Source organism: Triticum urartu, chromosome 4, assembly GCF_003073215.2.
Source record: "Triticum urartu cultivar G1812 chromosome 4, Tu2.1, whole genome shotgun sequence".
NCBI classification, from domain to species: domain Eukaryota; kingdom Viridiplantae; phylum Streptophyta; class Magnoliopsida; order Poales; family Poaceae; genus Triticum; species Triticum urartu.
The window spans coordinates 68376844-68397314 of NC_053025.1; the positions used below are offsets into that span (position 1 = coordinate 68376844).

The following is a 20471-nucleotide window of genomic DNA, read 5'->3' on the forward strand; positions in this document are numbered from 1 at the left end:
ATATCTAATAAAGTATGATTACGACGTTCAGACACACCATTACGTTGTGGTGTTCCAGGTGGCGTGAGTTGCGAAATTATTCCGCATTGTTTCAAATGAAGACCAAACTCATAACTCAAATATTCTCCTCCACGATCAGATCGTAGAAATTTTATTTTCTTGTTACGATGATTTTCCACTTCACTCTGAAATTCTTTGAACTTTTCGAATGTTTCAGACTTATGTTTCATCAAGTAGTTATAACCATATCTGCTCAAATCATCTGGGAAGGTCAGAAAATAACGATACCCGCCGCGAGCGTCAACACTCATCGGACCACATACATCAGTATGTATTATTTCCAACAAGTCTGTTGCTCGCTCCATTGTTCCGGAGAACGGAGTTTTAGTCATCTTGCCCATGAGGCATGGTTCGCAAGCATCGAGTGATTCATAATCAAGTGATTCCAAAAGCCTATCAGCATGGAGTTTCTTCATCCGCTTTACACCAATATGACCTAAACGGCAGTGCCACAAATAAGTTGCACTATCATTATTAAACTTATATCTTTTGGCTTCAATACTATGAATATGTGTATCACTACTATCAAGACTTAGCAAAAATAGACCACTCATCAAGGGTGCATGACCATAAAAGATATTACTCATATAAATAGAACAACCATTGTTCTCTGATTTAAATGAATAACCGTCTCGCATCAAACAAGATCCAGATATAATGTTCATGCTTAACATTGGCACCAAATAACAATTATTCAGGTCTAAAACTAATCCCGAAGGTAGATGTAGAGGTAGCGTGCCGACGGCGATCACATCGACTTTGGAACCATTTCCCACGCGCATCGTCACCTCGTCCTTAGCCAATCTTCGCTTAATCCGTAGCCTCTGTTTCAAGTTGCAAATATTAGCAACAGAACCAGTATCAAATACCCAGGCGCTACTGCGAGCATTAGTAAGTACACATCAATAACATGTATATCAAATATACCTTTCACTTTGCCATCCTTCTTTTCCACCAAATACTAGGGGCAGTTCTGCTTCCAGTGACCAGTCCCTTTGCAGTAGAAGCACTCAGTCTCAGGCTTAGGTCCAGACTTGGGCTTCTTCACTTGAGCAGCAACTTGCTTGCCGTTCTTTTTGAAGTTCCCCTTCTTCCCTTTGCCCTCCTTCTTGAAACTGGTGGTCTTGTTGACCATCAACACCTGATGCTCCTTCTTAATTTCTACCTCCGCAGCCTTCAGCATTGCGAAGAGCTCAGGAATAGACTTATCCATCCCTTGCATATTATAGTTCATCACGAAGCTTTTGAAGCTTGGTGGCAGTGATTGAAGAACTCTATCAATGACACTATCAACCGGAAGATTAACTCCTAGCTGAGTCAAGTGATTGTGGTACCCAGACATTCTGAGTATATGTTCACTGACAGAACTATTCTCCTCCATTTTGCAGCTCGAACTTATTGGAGACTTCATATCTCTCAATCTAGGCATTTGCTTGAAATATTAACTTCAACCCCTAGAACATCTCATATGCTCCATGACGTTCAAAACGTCGTTGAAGTCCCCGTTCTAAGCCGTAAAGCATGGCACACAGAACTATCGAGTAGTCATCAGCTTTGCCCTGCCAGGTGTTCATAACATCTGGCGTTGCTCCTGCAGTGGGTTTGGCACCTAGCGGTGCTTCCAGGACGTAATTCTTCTGTGCAGCAATGAGGATAATCCTCAAGTTATGGACCCAGTCCATGTAGTTTCCACCATCATCTTTCAACATAGCTTTCTCTAGGAACGCGTTAAAATTCAACGGAACAACAGCACGGGCCATTAAATACTATCAGCACGAAGTTCATGATAAATTAAAGTTCAATTAATCATATTACATAAGAACTCCCACTTAGGTAGACATCCCTCTAATCATCTAAGTTATCATGTGATCCATATCAACTAAACCATGTCCGATCATCACGTGAGATGGAGTACTTTTCAATGGTGAACATCACTATGTTGATCATATCTACTATATGATTCACGCTCGACCTTTTGGTCTTAGTGTTACGAGGCCATATCTGCATATGCTAGGCTCGTCAAGTTTAACCCGAGTATTTTGCGTGTGCAAAACTGGCTTGCACCCATTGTATGTGAACATAGAGCTTATCACACTCGATCATCGTGTGGTGTCTCGGCACGACGAACTGTAGCAATGGTGCATACTCAGGGAGAACACCTGTACCTTGAAATTTAGTGAGAGATCATCTTATAATGCTACCGCCGTACTAAGAAAAATAAGATGCATAAAGGATAAACATCACATGCAATCAATATAAGTGATATGATATGGCCATCATCATCTTGTGCCTTTGATCTCCATCTCCAAAGCACCGTCATGATCACCATCGTCACCGGCTTGACACCTTGATCTCCATCGAAGCATCGTTGTCTCTCGCCAACTATTGCTTCCACGACTATCGCTACCGCTTAGTGATAAAGTAAAGCAATTACATGGCGATTGCATTTCGTACAATCAAGCGACAACCATATGGCTCCTGCTAGTTGCCGATAACTATGTTACAAAACATGATCATCTCATACAAGAATTTATATAATCACATCTTGACCATATCACATCACAACATGCCCTGCAAAAACAAGTTAGACGTCCTCTACTTTGTTGTTGCAAGTTTTACGTGGCTGCTACGAGCTTAGCAAGAATCATTCTTACCTGCACAACAAAAATCACAATGGTTTTTTTGTCAAGTTTGTTGTTTTAACCTTCAACAAGGACCGGGCGTAGTCACACTCGATTCAACTAAAGTTGGAGAAACAGACACCCACTAGCCACCTGTGTGCGAAGCACGGCGATAGAACCAGTCTCATGAACGCGGTCATGTAATGTCGGTCTAGGACGCTTCATCCAACAATACCGCCGAATCAAAGTATGACTATTATCGCCAACAAGTCTTTGTGTTCTACTCGTGCATATAACATCTATGCATAGACCTGGCTCGGATGCCACTGTTGCGGGAACGTAGTATTTCAAAAAAATTCCTACGATCACGCAAGATCTATCTAGAGATGAATAGCAACGAGGGGGGAGAGTGTGTCCATGTACCCTCATAGACCGAAAGCGGAAGCGTTAAGTAACGCGGTTGATGTAGTCGAATGTCTTCGCGATCCAACCGATCAAGTATCGACCGCAAGGCACCTCCGCGATCTGCACACGTTCAGCTCGGTTATGTCCCTCGAAGTCTAGATCCAGATGAGGCCGAGGGAGAGTTTCGTCGGCACGATGGCGTGTTGACGGTGATGATGAAGTTACCAACGCAGGGCTTTGCCTAAGCACTACAACGATATGACCGAGGTGGAAATCTGTGGAGGGGGGCACCGCACACGGCTAAGAGAACAACTTCTGTGTCTATGGGGTGCCCCCTCCCCGTATATAAAGGAGTGGAGGAGGGGAGGGTCAGCCTCCTATGGCGCGCCCTAAGGGGGGATTCCTACTCCTAGTAGGAGTAGGTTTCCCCCCTTCCCTAGTTGGAGTAGGAGAAGAAGGAAGAGGGAGAGGGAGAGAAGGAAAGGGGGGCCGGCCCCCTCCAAATTCGGATTGGGCTTGGAGGGCGCACGCCTCCCACTTGGCCGGCTCCTCCTCTCTCCCACCATGGCCCATTAAGGCCCATTAACTCCCCGGGGGCGTTCCGGTAACCCCCCGGTACTCCGGAAAATGCCCGAACCTATCCGAAACCTTTCCGGTGTCCAAACATAGCCTTCCAATATATCAATATTTATGTCTCGGCCATTTCGAGACTCCTCGTCATGTCCGTGATCACATCCAGGACTCCGAACTATCTTCGGTACATCAAATCACATAACTCATAATACATATCATCATCGAACGTTAAGCGTGCGGACCCTACGGGTTCGAGAACTATGTAGACATGACCGAGACTCATCTCCGGTCAATAACCAATAGCGGAACCTGGATGCTCATATTGGTTCCTACATATTCTACGAAGATCTTTATCGGTCAAACCGCATAACAACATACGTTGTTCCCTTTGTCATCGGTATGTTACTTGCCCGAGATTCGATCGTCAGTATCATCATACCTGGTTCAATCTCGTTACCGGCACGTCTCTTTACTCGTTCCGTAATGCAACATCCCACAACTAACTCATTAGTCACATTGCTTGCAAGGATTATAATTATGTGCATTACCGAGAGGGCCCAGAGATACCTCTCCGACAATCGGAGTGACAAATCCTAATCTCGATCTATGCCAACTCAAAAAAAACACCATTGGAGACACCTGTAGAGCATCTTTATAATCACCCAGTTACGCTGTGATGTTTGATAGCACACTAAGTGTTCCTCCGGTATTCGGGAGTTGCGTAATCTCATAGTCATAGGGACATGTATAAGTTATGAAGAAAGCAATAGCAATAAACTAAACGGTCATAGTGCTAAGCTAACGAATGGGTCAAGTCAATCACATCATTCTCTAATGATGTGATCACGTTCATCAAATGACAACTCATGTCTATGGCTAGGAAACTTAACCATCTTTGATTAACGAGCTAGTCAAGTAGAGGCATACTAGTGACACTCTGTTTTGTCTATGTATTCACACATGTACTAAGTTTCCGATTAATACAATTCTAGCATGAATAATAAACATTCATCATGATATAAGGAAATATAAATAACAACTTTATTATTGACTCTAGGGCATATTTCCTTCAGTCAACTAGGGGTGGGGGAGGGGGTGACCCATTTTTTCCCAGTTGCAACCCCACCTTCGACGAGCAATCGAGGGGCCACCTTTTTCATTCCAGTTTTAAGCCCACTCTCGTACGGAACTGAGCTTGACCATATTGTCCCATTTGCAAGTCCACCCTCGACACGCAATTGGAGGCCGACCAATTTGTCCCGGTTGTAACTCCACCCCGGCATGCAATTGGACCATCCCTTTATTGGTCTGACCCATGTTTTTGTCCCAGTTGCAAATCCACACCCTGACATGTAACTAGGGCCCCACCATTTTCTTTGTCCCAACTGCAACTCCACCCCCAACATGCAATTGGGGGCCCCGTTGTTTTTCCCTAGTTGCAAGTCTACCCTTGAAACGCAACTGGGGACCGATCAATTTTGTCACGGTTGCTACTTCATCCTCGATACGCAATTGGGGGCCTGGCCCATTTTTGTATGTATTGCAACTCTAGTCTTGATACGCAATGGAGGGCCTGGTCAATTTTTCTCCCAGTTGCAAGTACACCCTCGACTTGCAACTCGGCGTGAAGTTTTCTTGTCCTAGTTGTGAGTCTATCATCGACTCGCAACTAGCCTCAATCTGAACCCAACCCTTTGTTTGCCTCAGTTGCAAGTTTCCTCTCGACTCGCTACTGAGCATGACCCATTTTTTCTGCCTCAATTGCAAGTCCACCCTTGACTCAAAATTGACCCGAAAGTTTTTGTCTCGGTTGCAGGTTCACAATCGATTGGCAACTTGGCTCCATCTGGCCTGGCCCTTTTATTGCCTTAGTTGCAAGTTTATTCTCGATTCGCAACCAAGCTCGTCTCCTATTTTTCTGCCTCAGTTGCAAGTCCACCCTTGACTCATAACTAGGCCCAAAGTTTTCTTTGTCCCAGTTGCAAGTCCACCATCGACTCGTAACTAGGTCCAACCATTTTTTTGCCTTAGTTGCAAAGTCACCGTCAACTTGCAACTGGGTCGAACCCCTTTTTTTACCTGACTTGCAAGTGCATCCTTGACTCGTAACTCGCCTTGATTTTTTTTTTTCACCAAGACAACATAAGATATCCATCTTTCTACTTGACCAAACAAACTAGCTAATTGTTTTTTTCTTCTTATTCAGTTCCAAACAAAACTACACATATGTATGTTTTTTTTACCAGAAACAATAGGAGAACCTCCTACTGTGAAATTTTAATTAAATATGTATGGTATTTTGGTTCTCTCCAAGAAAAAGAAAAAACTTAAAATTTATAGTTGACTAAAAAACAAAATAATATGGTTTTCTTGTTTCTCCTTTGCTCTCTGTCACTATATTTTTGATTTTCTATTTCGCAATCCTAAACATTCAAATTTGGTGTCATCCAAACATGTATATTTTATATTTTTGAATTTGTCATGAAAATATTTTGAATTCACGAACATTTTTGGAACCTGTGAACATTTTTTAAATACGTGAATTTATTTTCAATTCACCAACATCTTTGGGAATTTATAAACATTTAACATTTTTCAAATATGTGCACATTTGTCGAATTAGTAAACATTTTTTGAATTTACTGCAATATGTTTCAAATTCATGAACAATTGTAAAGTTCATGGATTTTTTTTCAAAAAAACATTTTTTAATATATGAACATTTTCTGGTTTTTTACCAGTATTTTTATTTTTCTCTTCTATCATTTATTTTATTTTTGGAAGTGTTCAGCCTACATTTTAAATATGTTCAATTTGCATTTCTAAAAGTTTCACCATATATATTTAATAGAAGTTACACATACATAGAAAAAAACTTCAATGTAAACTAAAAGTTCATCATATATTAAGTATTAGTTCAATGTTCATTTGGAAAAACGTCACCATATATTAGAAAATTGTTCAGTGTGTGTTTGGAAAAAGAAAATGACCGTTTATGAAAGAATGTCCAGTGTGTATTTGAAAAATATTCAACATATATTAGAATTATGTTTGTAATACAAAAAAGTAAAAAAAAAAAGGTAAAAAAACCAAAAGGGAACCAGAAGAAAAAGTAAACCTGAAACAGAAAAGGAAAACAGAAAAAAAGGGGGGGGGGGCAAATCGTATGGAGTATATCACGGCCATAGAGTGATGGGAGGTGCGTTGGGCCTGACCCATGTGAGTGTGCTATGGGCAACCCTCTTTTCAGCGCTCGCGAAAAATAAAAATAAAACAAGGCCTAAGCGATGGACAATTGAAAAATAAATAAACCCAAATAAAATGCATAAACAGGTGATGATATACTTAGATGTGACATAGCTATGTCACATCTAGACAAGACCTAGACACACCCTAAACTGTATTCCTCTCTTTAATTCATGAATGAAAAATTATTTTACCTCCGTTTAAAAAAAGAAACATGTGTTGACGCGCAAGAGCGAACACATGGATGTTCTCTGGAGCTTTCACGAAAGGATCCAGGTCGCAGAGCAGCCACTAGCAGTGTTAGTTTCCCGGACGCCACAAAGCTTGTCTGCATCAAGAAGCAACAAAACACGGACGCCATCATGCCTGTCATCCTCCTTTGGCCTGCGTCCCGTTGTAAAGAAAGAAAAGAACCTCATTCATTGTCAACAAGGAGTGTAATGTTATACTAGCAGGGGTTACATACATCAAGCTACCAGGCGGCACTCGTGGTAAGCAGTCCAAACTTGATGAAGAAAACCAATCCAAACCTGAAGAAAACATACATGAAGCTGGCAGTTTCACTGGGAATGTGGTGATTGTCCTCCCAACAGCACAGAAGAGAAGAAGAACCGATCGTGCTCGCAATCGATTTCATTGGGATTGCGCAGCATGGCACGATATATCCGTGCGTCCCATGCAAATTTCACGTCGCCCATGCCAAGAAGATGGATGGATGGATGCAGCTAACAGCAAACTAGCGGCGTCTCCCGATAATAAAAGCCGCTACAGTGGAGGGCCGTCCGTGCGGTCCAAAACCGTGGGCCAAGCACGGACGCCATAATCGGTGGCGACCTCATCTCCACTCATTCCTATCCTTGGATGGCGACGTTGGGACGGATGGCCGGCCGGTTTGCTGTTGCGTGGAGTGAGAGGCCTCACCTAGCGATTATATTAATTATAGAAAGAATCGGCTGGCAAGGTCAGCTCCTCTTCGGGTTCAGCGGCCGGGGCGGCGGCGAGCACCAATTGAATAGGACGCGAGATAGTATGAAAACTGAAAATTGTGTGGAAAGAAACGTAAAGATGATTGCTCGACGGCGGCGAGCCACCGGCATCGACATCGAGGTGTGTTCTTCAGCCGCGAAACGGATGGACATTTGAGATGGCGTACCAGCCTCTGTGAGCTGCAGCAGAACTGGATCTAAGACAGAAGATGGAGAAGCCATATGACATGATCTTCCAACTCACAATAATATGTACAGCGACTCATTGCTAATATCATAGAACCAAAACACCACGCTGTCTCAACAACAGAAATGGCAGACTGTCTCAACAGCAAAAGAGGAGAGAGTTTACAACCATGGTGACTAGAGCACACAGATCTGACAACCTACAATCCTCTAGATATTTTTGTTGTTTTCTTCTTGGCGATGATGCCTCATGCTTTTTTTGTTCTTTTTTGTTGATTGCATCCGGGATGCGCAGATCTCAGGCGATGAGATCGCGGATCTCAGATACATCAATGGCAGAAGCACTGCAACTCAAGAACATGCATACATACTCGCTAGTAGTAGTAGTAGTCTTCTTGGTCGGGAGCGGCGCCGGGGAGGGTTCTCATCACACGCGGACGGAGGCCAGGGAGAAGACGAAGCCGGCGAACTGCGGCGGAGGGCGCACCACGGTCCAGTTCTTGGACTTGACGTCGAATACCCACAGCGCGTGCCCGCCGCCGCCTCCCTCGGACTCGATGGCGCCGGTGACCACCACGCGCTCGCCGCCGCCGACGGCGACCGCGCGCGCCGTGCCGGCCTTGAGACCAGGCGGGTAAGGGCCCACCTCGAGCCAGCCCCGGCGCTCCCCGCGCCACTCCATCACGGCCGTGCCCTCGATGCACCACACGCGGCCGCGCACCACCACGTGAGCCGCCGACGGCGGGGCGCGCACGCGCTCCAGGCGGCGCCACTCGCGGGTCGCCGGATCGAACCACTCGGCGTCCCGCTCGAACCCTCCCTGGCGCCCCGTGCGGTACCCGCTCACGGCGAGGAACCGGTCGCCGGCGACGGTGGCCATGCCGTCGCACTCGTCGCGCTCCTCCGACATGTCCGGCAGCGGGTCCCAGCCGTCGGCCTCAGCGTCGTACGCCTCCGCCGTCTTGAGCGCGTTCTTGAGCTTGTCGTGCCCGCCGGCGACATAGATCTTGCCGCCCGCCTCGGCGCAGGCGAAGAAGGAGCGCGCGGACCGCATCGGCGCGCCGCGGCGCCAGACGCCGGTGGCGGCGTCCAGCACGTTGACGTCCGCCACGGGCTCGAAGGTCTTGGGGTCCCAGCCGCCCATCACGGCGACGCGGGTGCCCACGGCCGCGCACTGGGCGAACATCGGCACCGGCGGGGCGGAGCTCTCGCGGTGCCACTCCCCGGTGGTGACGTTGTACACGGCCACGCCGTACGCCGGGGCGTTCTCGGGCGCCCCGTCGTCCCCGGCCACCGGGTTACCAAACTGCATGAGAAAGACCAGATCCTCGTTGGCTCCGGCCTCGGCGCGCGCCAGGGCGAACTCCGGGGCGGCGGCGGCGCTCCGCCAGCCGCGGCACACGCGGCGCATCGAGCGGTAGGACCCGTGCGGGACGCGCGCCAGGCAGTCGACGGCGACGTCGTCGGGCATCCCCGGGATGAGCTCGACGTGGTCGGCCTCCCACTCTTGGACACGGCTCTTTGGGTTCATCATTCTTGTGACTTTGTGTGAGCTTTGCTTCTGGTTCTGGATGCCTCTCTCCGTCCATGGGAGAGGGCATAAATAGAAGGCTGGCGGAGCTACGGGACACGCACATTGATTGGCCCCTATGTGACAGCTGGTAAGCAAATAAAAAAAAGGCGACAACTTGATGTTAAAGCAATTGCAAGCGGCTGTTTTTCTGCCGGATTTGTGTGCGGTTTCTTCTTCGTGGAGAAGCTTGATGCATGTGTTGTTTAAAGTGATACTCTAACTGATTGCCCTTTCAATAATTGGAGGATGTATCTGTGTCCTGGGGGTGACTTTTTGATTGATTGTCTTTTTTTTTCTTTTTTGAGTTGATGATTTATTGTATTGATCACAACGAAACCGAGATGAGATCTGTAAAATTTGATCCTTTATATTGAGAATGAGTTAATACCAAAGTTGATGTCGACCGCTAAGTGCAAACCATTGGTGTGTAGTTTTATAATGGATAAGTAGAAGACTCGATGCGAAACATGCCGAAGTCTTCTTTGTTTATAGCCTTCTGATTTTAGAGTGAGAAAACCTATTGATTGTGCCCATAATTTATCTTCAAGGGATAATATGCAAACTGAGGGCGGCATGTAAATCGGATGGGGGGTGATGCAAACTTTTATTGCACACTATATGTACTAGGCACACAAGTTTTACACGAAATCATCACATCATGCGACAATCACTGGCGGAGGCCTTCGGTGGGCAGGGTATGGCAGCCGCCATACCTTAATTCTGAGCAAAACAAAATCGTATTAGTTTTCAATAGGTATGTTTTATACCTTAAAACATACCTATAAACAACTTAAAATGTAGCCATTGAAAGCTTGATTATAGGTATGTTTTAAGTTGTTTTTCTATTGAAACATGGCTACATTTTCATTGTATTTAGTTTTCCGTTTGTATTGTGTATTGACTCTTTCAATTTGCATCAAAAAAGTTCTTTCCTTAAGACTTCGCCATACCTTAATTTTTTTCCGTCCTCCACCTCTGGCGACAATGAATGTTAGTAACGGAAGAGAGGTTTTGTGCACAATTGTATAATGATAATCTGACATCCTATGTCCAATAGTTGGGGTAGATTTTACGTTAAACCACTGCATCAACCATACCAAGATAAGGCATCTTCATCGCCGACCCTCAAACCTCCCATAATCATCTGGACAACTTGATGTTAAAGCAATTGCAAGCGTTTGTTTTTCTGCCGGATTTGTGTGATGTTTTTTCTTCGCGGTGAAGCTTGATCCATGTGTTGTTTATAGTGAGACTCTAACTGAATGCCCTTCCAATAATTGGACGATGTATTTGTGTCTTGGGGAGGGACTTTTTGATTGATTGCCATTTTCTTTTCTTTTTTAGTTGATTGAATGATTCTCTTCATCACAGCAAAACGCCATGAGGTTTTTAATTTTTGATCCTTTGTTTTGAGAATGAATTAATACCAAAGTAGATGTCGACCGGTAAGTGCAAACCATTGGAGAAAATAGTAGAAGACTCAACGTAGCCACAACACATCAAAATCTTCCTTGTTTATGGCCTTTTGATTTTAGAATGGAAGGGTCCAATAATATCCTAAACCTATTAGTTGTGCAAATATTTGACTTCAATAAATAATCTATAAACTAGGGACTGCATGTAAGTAAATTGGATGTGGGGGTTGGGAGACGGGAGAGGGGGGGAGGTTGATGCGAACTTTTTATGCAATGAGAACTAGGCATCCTGTGTGCAATAGCCGACACGGGTTTTATGGAAACCCATCGCATCATGTGTATGTAGACAAAAGCAACAATGAATGTTAGTAACTGATGTGAGGGTTTATCCACAATTGTATGATGATAACCTAACGCCCTATGCGCAATAGGCGACATGGATTTTACACGAAACCACCGCATCATGCATACCCTGATAAGGCCGCAACAAATGTTAACAACACATGTTAAGTTTTTTGCACAATTGTCTATATACATATAGGTGGCGTTTGGTTCTGAGGCTATCCCTCAGTGGGATAAGGATAGCCAGATTTTTAGGGGATGCCATATGTTTGGAAGGAAGGATGCGATGGCTGGGGATAACCCGACATAGCGAATATTCCACCGAAAACTTGGCTACCGATAGCCGCGAGAAACTGACGGACGAGGGTAGCCACCCACCGCGCCGAAGCATTTTCCTCCCTTTTTTCTACTTCGACGACAGTGGCAGCGATTCCACATCAAAGCGGCGGCGGACGAGAAGCATCCCATCCTCCTTCTCCTCCTCCTCCTCCTCCTCGTTCTCTATCTCTCGCCATTTCTGTCTAGCCCTTTCTCAGAGACTCTGACTTCCCCTATGCTCTTCCACCAATCTTGGAGCCCACCCGACGCTATGGAAGTGAGCGCTGGCGGTGGGGAACGGGGGCATCAGGGAGCCGGAGAACGGACGTGCCAGCGGCGGGTTACGTCGGTGCCGGCAGCTCTCTATATCATACCCATACGGACAGTGTAGCTCGATCCCTCTTTGTACCAGATATCTGATGCATCTTTCCCTTTCTCTGCAGCTAGAACGGAGGAGCACCGAGCTGACGAATAGATCAGCAAGGCAGTCCCGATTTGACGCATATGTTTGATTTCGACAGTGAACAACATTATTTCAGGAATATAGACTACTGATGTGTGTTCATCCATGCCATACACTACTGGTGTGTGTTCATCCAGGGGTGCGTGTGTTTGATGCTGGCGTTCCCCTTTGATGTATGTTTGATAGATGGTGTAAAAACCAACACTACTATAGCCCCTACAATATTAACATTGGATTCTAGATCCACCGAGAATTTCGGCATAGCGTTCAGTTGGGTTCCAGCGTCATTAAGGTGAAAGATTTTTTTCTAACTTAAGGAACAAAGTTTGCTGTAATGGAATGGGCAGAACGATTGTATAATGAGCTGATTTGAAAAAAATGCATAATTTTTTTCACAATTCCATAAAAAAGTGTGTCATTATAAGAATATATCCACTTCTATCCTTCCGTCCAAACAACAAAATTTGGCTATCCAACACAACCAATCCCATTCAACCAAACAAGCAAATGTGGTTATCCCTAACCAGGTGGCAGGGGATATTACTAGCCAATCCAACTTCGCCCTCGAACCAAACACCCCCATAATGGTAACAAGGCATCATATGCAACAACTATTGCAAACTTTACGTGAAATCGCCGCAACCTAATTCAGATATAAGCAAACAGTCAATGTTAGTAACTGATACGAGGTTGCACACGCTACTATAACACCACTAGATAAGCATCCATAAAGGCATCTAAAGTGTAATTGATGTCAAAATTGACACGCTATCGCATAATCTCTATGTTTTGTCATGCATGGTGTATCCAAAGTGCGCTCAATACCAAATTGGACATGTTACTAGATTGTGGTCGTAAGAGGCATCCAAAGTGCAAACAGTGTTAGGTTTTACAATAGATCATCAAAGGTACAATGTTCAGCCTTTGATAGGCTTTGCATATAACCTTTGTTGTTTTGCTAGATGCTTGACCTATCATCAAGTAAAAGGGCCATCTTTGAGTCATATTGAGTAAACCAGACATTTCATATTGAGGACTCTTATGAAGGACGCATGTTGATGCTTGCCTCGCGAGGGCCTTGCCTGCGGAGTCTTGACGTCGTGTCGCGGCGGGCCCTTTGATGATGCCATGCGATGGGCCGCAGGCGGTCGGACCTGGGTACACCCGGTCCCAGAGCACCGACAGATGCTAACGGCCGAGTTATCTCTAGAGCTCTGAAAGCCAGATGTTGGTGGGCCAGAAGGAGACCCGGCCTAGGAGGATGTGAGCCGGTTCATAAGAGTTCGTGCTCAATATGGAGTCAACTAAAGCTGGGAAGACCTGGATGGTTTAGTCTAGGATTCCTAAATCGGGTAGAATCCGAAAACTATTGTAGACCAGGGACCCGACCTATTATATAAAGGGGGTTCCTGGGTTGTCGAGGGGGACAGGTTAGAATCTCTCGAGTCATTGGTAGCAAAACATCACTCTGTAATCGAGATCATCATCATCAATTGCAATCAAAATAGGAGTAGGGTATTATCTCGGTTGTGAGGGGGGCAAACCTGGGTAAACTCGCGTCTCTCGTTTCCTATTAACCCCATCCAAGCTTTCACTTAGCAGCAATGGCCTAACAAAATAGTTCTTCTATGAGGACATCTGTCGTGACAAAACCACGATAACCAGGCTACTTCAAATCCCTTATGCGGTGCCAAGAGGAAAAAGCTAAAACTTCCCTCCCGTGTTGGCGGTTGGGTATGGAGCGAACTCCATAAGGCGCCTCTCAACCTCAAAATATGATGCCTACGAGCTCGTTTGTGAAGCTAACTAAATAAATTATGGCAATCGCAAAGAGAGCCTTGGCTCGGTGGTTGGGCATGCGGTTGTGCAGCCTAACGACCCGAGTTCAATTCCTAGAATTGACACGTGATGCACAGGGGTTTTTCCCCATTTATTGAGGATCAAGTTTGGTGTGGTGAAACCACTCATCAAAAAATATCTTGATACTCATTTAAAAATTATGAGGACCATGTTTATCTTGATACTCATACTAAAATGGCCCTATGCATCCCTAGTTGGTGCAGAGGCCAGGGAAGTGAAATTCCCCCCCCCCATTTTTATGACATCCTCCTCCTCCTCCCTAGCCGCCACTCCTCCTCTTCCCCTCCTCGCCGCCACCTGAGGCAGCCGTCGTGCAAGCCCGGGGCGCCAAGGATGGTGGCGGCGGGGTCTCGGTTGTCCTGCCTCCGCGTGGGGAACTCCGGATCTAGAGCGGCGGCTCCATTGGCAAGGCACGGCCGGCTAGCAGCCGTGCGGGCAGTGGATTGATACGTCCATTTTGCATCATGCTTTTATGTCGATATTTATCGCATTATGGACTGTTATTTCACTTTATGTCACAATACTTATGGCTACTCTCTCTTATTTTACAAGGTTTACATAAGGAGGGAGAATGCCGGCAATTGGAATTCTGGGCTGGAAAAGGAGCAAATATTAGAGACATATTCTGCGCAACTCCAAAAGTCCTGAAACTCCATGGAACCTCTTAAAATAAATAAAGAAAAATCCTCGCCAAAGATGAAGGCCAGGGGGCCCACACCCTGCTCACGAGGGTGGGGGCGCCCCCCCTAGGGCGTGCCCCCCTACCTCGTGGGCCCCCTGGTGGCTCTCCGACGTCCATCTTCTCCTATATGAGGTCTTTCGATGAGAAAAAAATAGAAAGGAACTTTTCGGGACGAGACTCCGCCGCCACGAGGCAGAACCCTGGCGAATCCAATCTAGAGCTTCGGCAGAGCTGTTCTGCCGGGGATACTTCCCTCCGGGAGGGGGAAATCATCATCATCGTCATCACCAACGCTCCTCTCATCGGGAGAGGGCAATCTCCATCAACATCTTCACCAGCACCATCTCATCTCCAAACCCTAGTTCATCTCTTGTATCCAATTCTAGTCTCAAAGTCCGGGATTGGTGCTAGTAGGTTGCTAGTAGTGTTGATTACTCCTTGTAGTTGATGCTAGTTGGTTTATTTGGTGGAAGATCATATGTTCAGATCCTATATGCATATTATTACCCCTCTGATTATGAACATGAATATGCTTTGTGACTAATTACGTTCGTTCCTGAGGACAAGGGAGAAGTTTTGCTATGAGTAGTCATGTGAATTTGGTATTCGTTTGATATTTTGATAAGATGTGTGTTGTCTAGCCTCTAGTGGTGTTATGTGAACGTCGACTACATAACACTTCACCATTATTTGGGCCTAGAGGAAGGCATTGGGAAGTAATAAGTAGATGATGGGTTGCCAGAGTGAAAGAAGTTTAAACCCTAGTTTATGCGTTGCTTCGTAAGGGGCTGATTTGGATCCATATGTTTCATGCTATGGTTAGGTTTACCTTAATACTTTTGTTGTAGTTGCGGATGCTTGCAATAGAGGTTAATCATAAGTGGGATGCTTGTTCAAGTAAGAACAGCACCCAAGCACCGGTCCACCCACATATCAAATTATCAAAGTATCGAACATGAATCATATGAACGTGATGAAAACTAGCTTGACGATAATTCCCATGTGTCCTCGGGAGCGCTTTCCTTTATATAAGAGTTTTTCCAGGCTTGTCCTTTGCTACCAAAAGGATTGGTCCATATTGCTGCACCTTATTTACTTTTATTACTTGCTACCAGTTACAAATTACCTTATCACAAAACTATCTGTTACCGATAATTTCAGTGCTTGCAGAGAATACCTTGCTGAAAACTGCTTATCATTTCCTTCTGCTCCTCGTTGGGTTCGACACTCTTACTTATCAAAAGGACTACGATAGATCCCCTATACTTGTGGGTCATCAAGACTCTTTTCTGGCGCCGTTGCCGGGGAGTGTAGCGCCTTTGGTAGGTGGAATTTGGTAAGGAAAAATTTATATAGTGTGCTGAAATTTACTGTCACTTGTTACTATGGAAAGTAATTCTCTGAGGGGCTTGTTCGGGGTATCTTCACCCCGTCCAGTAGAGAAAAGAGTTGCTCCTCAACCTACTGAACCTATTGAAAATGAAACTCCTTTTGAATTTCCTTCGGGTATGATGGAAAACTGCTAGATAACCCTTTTACAGGAGATGGAACAAAGCATCCTGATGAGCACTTAATATATATGGATGAAGTTTGTGGATTATTTAAGCTTGCAGGTATACCCCGATGATGTTGCTAAGAAGAAGGTCTTCCCTTTATCTTTGAAGGGAGACGCATTGATATGGTATAGGCTATGTGATGATATGAGATCTGGGAACTAAAAGATTGAAATTGGAATTTCATCAAAAGTATTACCCTATGCATCTTGTTCATCGTGATCGCAATTATATATATAATTGCTCGACGAAGGAGAAAGCATCGCTCAAACTTGGGGGAGGCTTAAATCAATGTTATATTCATGCCCCAATCATGAGCTCTCAAGAGAAATGATTATTCAAAATTTATATGCTCGGCTTTCTGATAACAATCGCACCATGCTCGATACTTCTTGTGCTGGCTCTTTTATGATGAAGACTACTGAATTCAGATGGAATTTATTGGATAGAATTAAACGCAACTCTGAAGATTGGGACCTCGACGAAGGTAAGGAGTCAGGTATGACACCTAAGTTTGATTGTGTTAAATCTTTTATGGACACCAATATTTTCCGTAAGTTTAGCACTAAATATGGACTTGACTCTGAGATAGTAGCTTCTTTTTGTGAATCTTTTGCTACTTATGTTGATCTCCCTAAGGAGAAGTGGTTTAAATATCATCCTCCCATAGAAGTAAAAGTAGATGCACCTATTAAAGTTGAAGAAAAGACTATCACTTATAATGATCCTATTGTTCCTAATTCTTATATTGAGAAACCACCTTTCCCTGTTAGAATAAAGGATCATGCTAAAGCTTCAACTGTTGTTCGTAAAAGCAATATTAGAACTTATACACCTCCTGAGCAAGTTAAAGTAGAACCTAATATTGCTATTGTTAAAGATCTCTTGTCTGATAATATTGATGGGCATGTTATTCAGTTCGAAGGTGAAACTGCTAGAATTGCTAAACCTTGTGATAAAGATAAACATAGACCTGTGGTAGGCGTGCGTGTTATTTTTGTTAAAATAGGAGATCATTGTTATCATGGCTTATGTGATATGGGTGCTAGTGCTAGTGTAATACCTATTGACTTATATGAAGAAATTAAGAATGAAATTGCACCTATTGAGTTAGAAGATATTGATGTTACTATTAAACTTGCTAATAGAGATACTATTTCTCCAATGGGAATTGTTAGAGATGTTGAAGTCATGTGTGGGAAAACTAAATATCCTGCTGATTTTCTTGTTCTTGGTTCCCCACAAGATAGCTTTTGTCCCATTATATTTGGTAGACCCTTCTTAAATACTGTCAATGCTACCATAGATTGCAAAAAGAATGTTGTTACTGTTGGCTTGGATGATATGGTCCACGAGTTTAATTTCTCTAAATTTAGTAAACTACATCGTGAGGAAGAATTACCTAGTAAGGATGAAATTATTGGTCTTGATTCTATTGCCGTACCTCCTAGTGATCCTTTAGAACACTATTTGCTAGACCATGAAAATGATATGTTCATGAATGAAAGAAGGGAAATAGATGAAATATTCTTTAAACAAGAACCTATTCTGCATCACAACTTGCCTGTTGAAATCTTAGGGGATCCACCTCCACCCAAGGGTGATTTCGTGTTTGAACTTAAACCTTTGCCTGATAATCTTAAATATGCTTATCTTGATGAAAAGAAGATATATCCTGTTATTATTAGTGCTAACCTTTCAGAGCATGAAGAAGAAAGATTATTGAAAATTCTAAAGAAGCACCATGCTGCTATTGGATATACTCTTGATGATCTTAAGGGCATTAGTCCCACTCTATGTCAACATAAAATAAATTTGGAGGCAGATGCCAAACCAGTTCGTGATCCTCAACGACGTCTGAATCCTAAGATGAAAGAAGTGGTAAGAAAAGAAATACTAAAGCTTCTAGAGGCACGTATAATCTATCTCATTGCTGATAGTGAGTGGGTAAGTTATGTCCATTATGTCCCTAAGAAGGGAGGTATTACTGTTGTTCCGAATGATAAAGATGAATTGATTCCACAAAGAATTATCACAGGTTATAGGATGGTAATTGATTTCTGCAAATTAAATAAAGCTACTAAGAAAGATCATTACCCCTTACCTTTTATTGATCAAATGCTAGAAAGATTATGCAAACATACACACTATTGCTTTCTAGATGGTTATTCTGGTTTCTCTCAAATATCTGTGTCGGCTAGAGATCAATCAAAGACTACTTTTACATGCCCTTTTGGTACTTTTGCTTATAGACGTATGCCTTTTAGTTTATGTAATGCACCTGCTACCTTTCAAAGATGCATGATGGCTATATTCTCTGACTTTTGTGAAAAGATTTGTGAGGTTTTCATGGACGACTTTTCCGTCTATGGTTCCTCTTTTGATGATTGCTTGAGCAATCTTGATCGAGTTTTGCAGAGATGTGAAGAAACTAATCTTGTCTTGAATTGGGAAAAGTGCCACTTTATGGTTAATGAAGGTATTGTCTTGGGGCACAAAGTTTCTGAAAGAGGTATTGAAGTTGATAAAGCCAAGGTTGATGCTATTGAAAAGATGCCATGTCCCAAGGACATCAAAGGTATAAGAAGTTTCCTTGGTGACGCCGGATTTTACAGGAGGTTCATTAAGGACTTCTCAAAAATTTCTCGGCCTCTGACTAATTTATTGCAAAAAGATATACCATTTGTCTTTGATGATGATTGTGTAGAAGCATTTGAAATACTTAAGAAAGCATTAGTCTCTGCACCTGTTGTTCAGCCACCTGATTGGAATTTACCCTTTGAAATTATGTGTGATGCTAGTGATTATGCTGTAGGTGCTGTTCTAGGGCAAAGAGTTGATAAGAAATTAAATGTTATTCATTATGCTAGTAAGACTCTAGACAATGCTCAAAGAAATTATGCTACTACTGAAAAAGAGCTTTTAGCAGTTGTATTTGCTTGTGATAAGTTCAGATCTTATATTGTTGATTCTAAAGTAACTATTCAAACTGATCATGCTGCTATTAAATATCTTATGGAAAAGAAAGATGCTAAACCTAGACTTATTAGACGGGTTCTCTTGCTACAAGAATTTGATTTGCATATTGTTGATAGAAAGGGAGCTGAGAACCCCGTTGCAGACAGCTTGTCTAGGTTAGAAAATATTCTTGATGACCCACTACCTATTAATGATAGCTTTCTTGACGAACAATTAAATGTTATAAGTACTTCTCGTAATACCCCATGGTATGCTGATTATGCTAATTATATTGTTGCTAAGTTTATACCACCTCCTTCACATACCAACAAAAGAAAAAGTTCTTCTATGATTTGAAACATTACTTTTGTGATGGCCCACATCTTTATAAAGAAGGAGTAGATGGTGTTATTAGATGTTGTGTACCTGAGCATGAACAAGAACAGATCCTACGCAAGTGTCATTCCGAGTCTTATGGAGGACACCACGCTGGAGATAGAACTGCACATAAGGTATTGCAATCTGGTTTTTATTGGCCTACTCTCTTCAAGGATGCCCGTAAGTTTGTCTTATCTTGTGATGAATGTCAAAGAATTGGTAATATTAGTAGACGTCAAGAAATTCCTATGAATTATTCACTTGTTATTGAACCATTTGATGTTTGGGGCTTTGATTATATGGGACCTTTTCCTGCCTCTAATGGATACACACATATTCTAGTTGTTGTTGATTACGTTACTAAGTGGGTAGAAGCTATTCCAACTAGTAGTGCTGATCATAACACTTCTATTAAAATGCTTAAGGAAGTTATTTTCCCGAGGTTTGGAGTCCCTAGATATTTAATGACTAATGGTGGTTCACACTTTATTCATGGTGCTTTCCGTAAAATGCTTGCTAAATATGATTTTAATCATAGAATTGCATCTCCTTATCACCCACGGTCTAGTGGTCAAGTAGAGTTGAGCAATAAAGATCTCAAATTAATTTTGCAAAAGACCATTAATAGGTCTAGAAAGAATTGGTCCAAGAAACTTGATGATGCATTATGGGCTTATAGAACTGCATACAAAAATCCTATGGGTATGTCTCCGTATAGAATGGTCTATGGAAAATCATGTCACTTACCTCTCGAACTAGAACATAAGGCATATTGGGCTATCAAAGAGCTTAACTATGATTTTAAACTTGCCGGTGAGAAGAGGTTATTTGATATTAGCTCACTTGATGAAT

The 20471-nt window shown here is 43.4% G+C and overlaps 1 protein-coding gene across 1 annotated transcript; it reads right to left on the minus strand.

The window, feature by feature from the left end:
• Positions 1-8101: 8101 nt before the first annotated feature.
• On the minus strand, positions 8102-9664 carry LOC125550719 (F-box/kelch-repeat protein At2g44130-like). Its single transcript, XM_048713788.1, has one exon. It carries the CDS (start codon positions 9609-9611, stop codon positions 8505-8507), a length of 1107 nt encoding a protein of 368 aa, XP_048569745.1. The 5' UTR covers positions 9612-9664; the 3' UTR covers positions 8102-8504.
• Between the last annotated feature and the right edge of the window lie 10807 nt (positions 9665-20471).

What these genes read in the sequence shown, in the direction of transcription:
- LOC125550719 (XM_048713788.1), bottom strand. Translation starts at nt 9,611, where the DNA reads ATGATGAACCCAAAGAGCCGTGTCCAAGAGTGGGAGGCCGACCACGTC.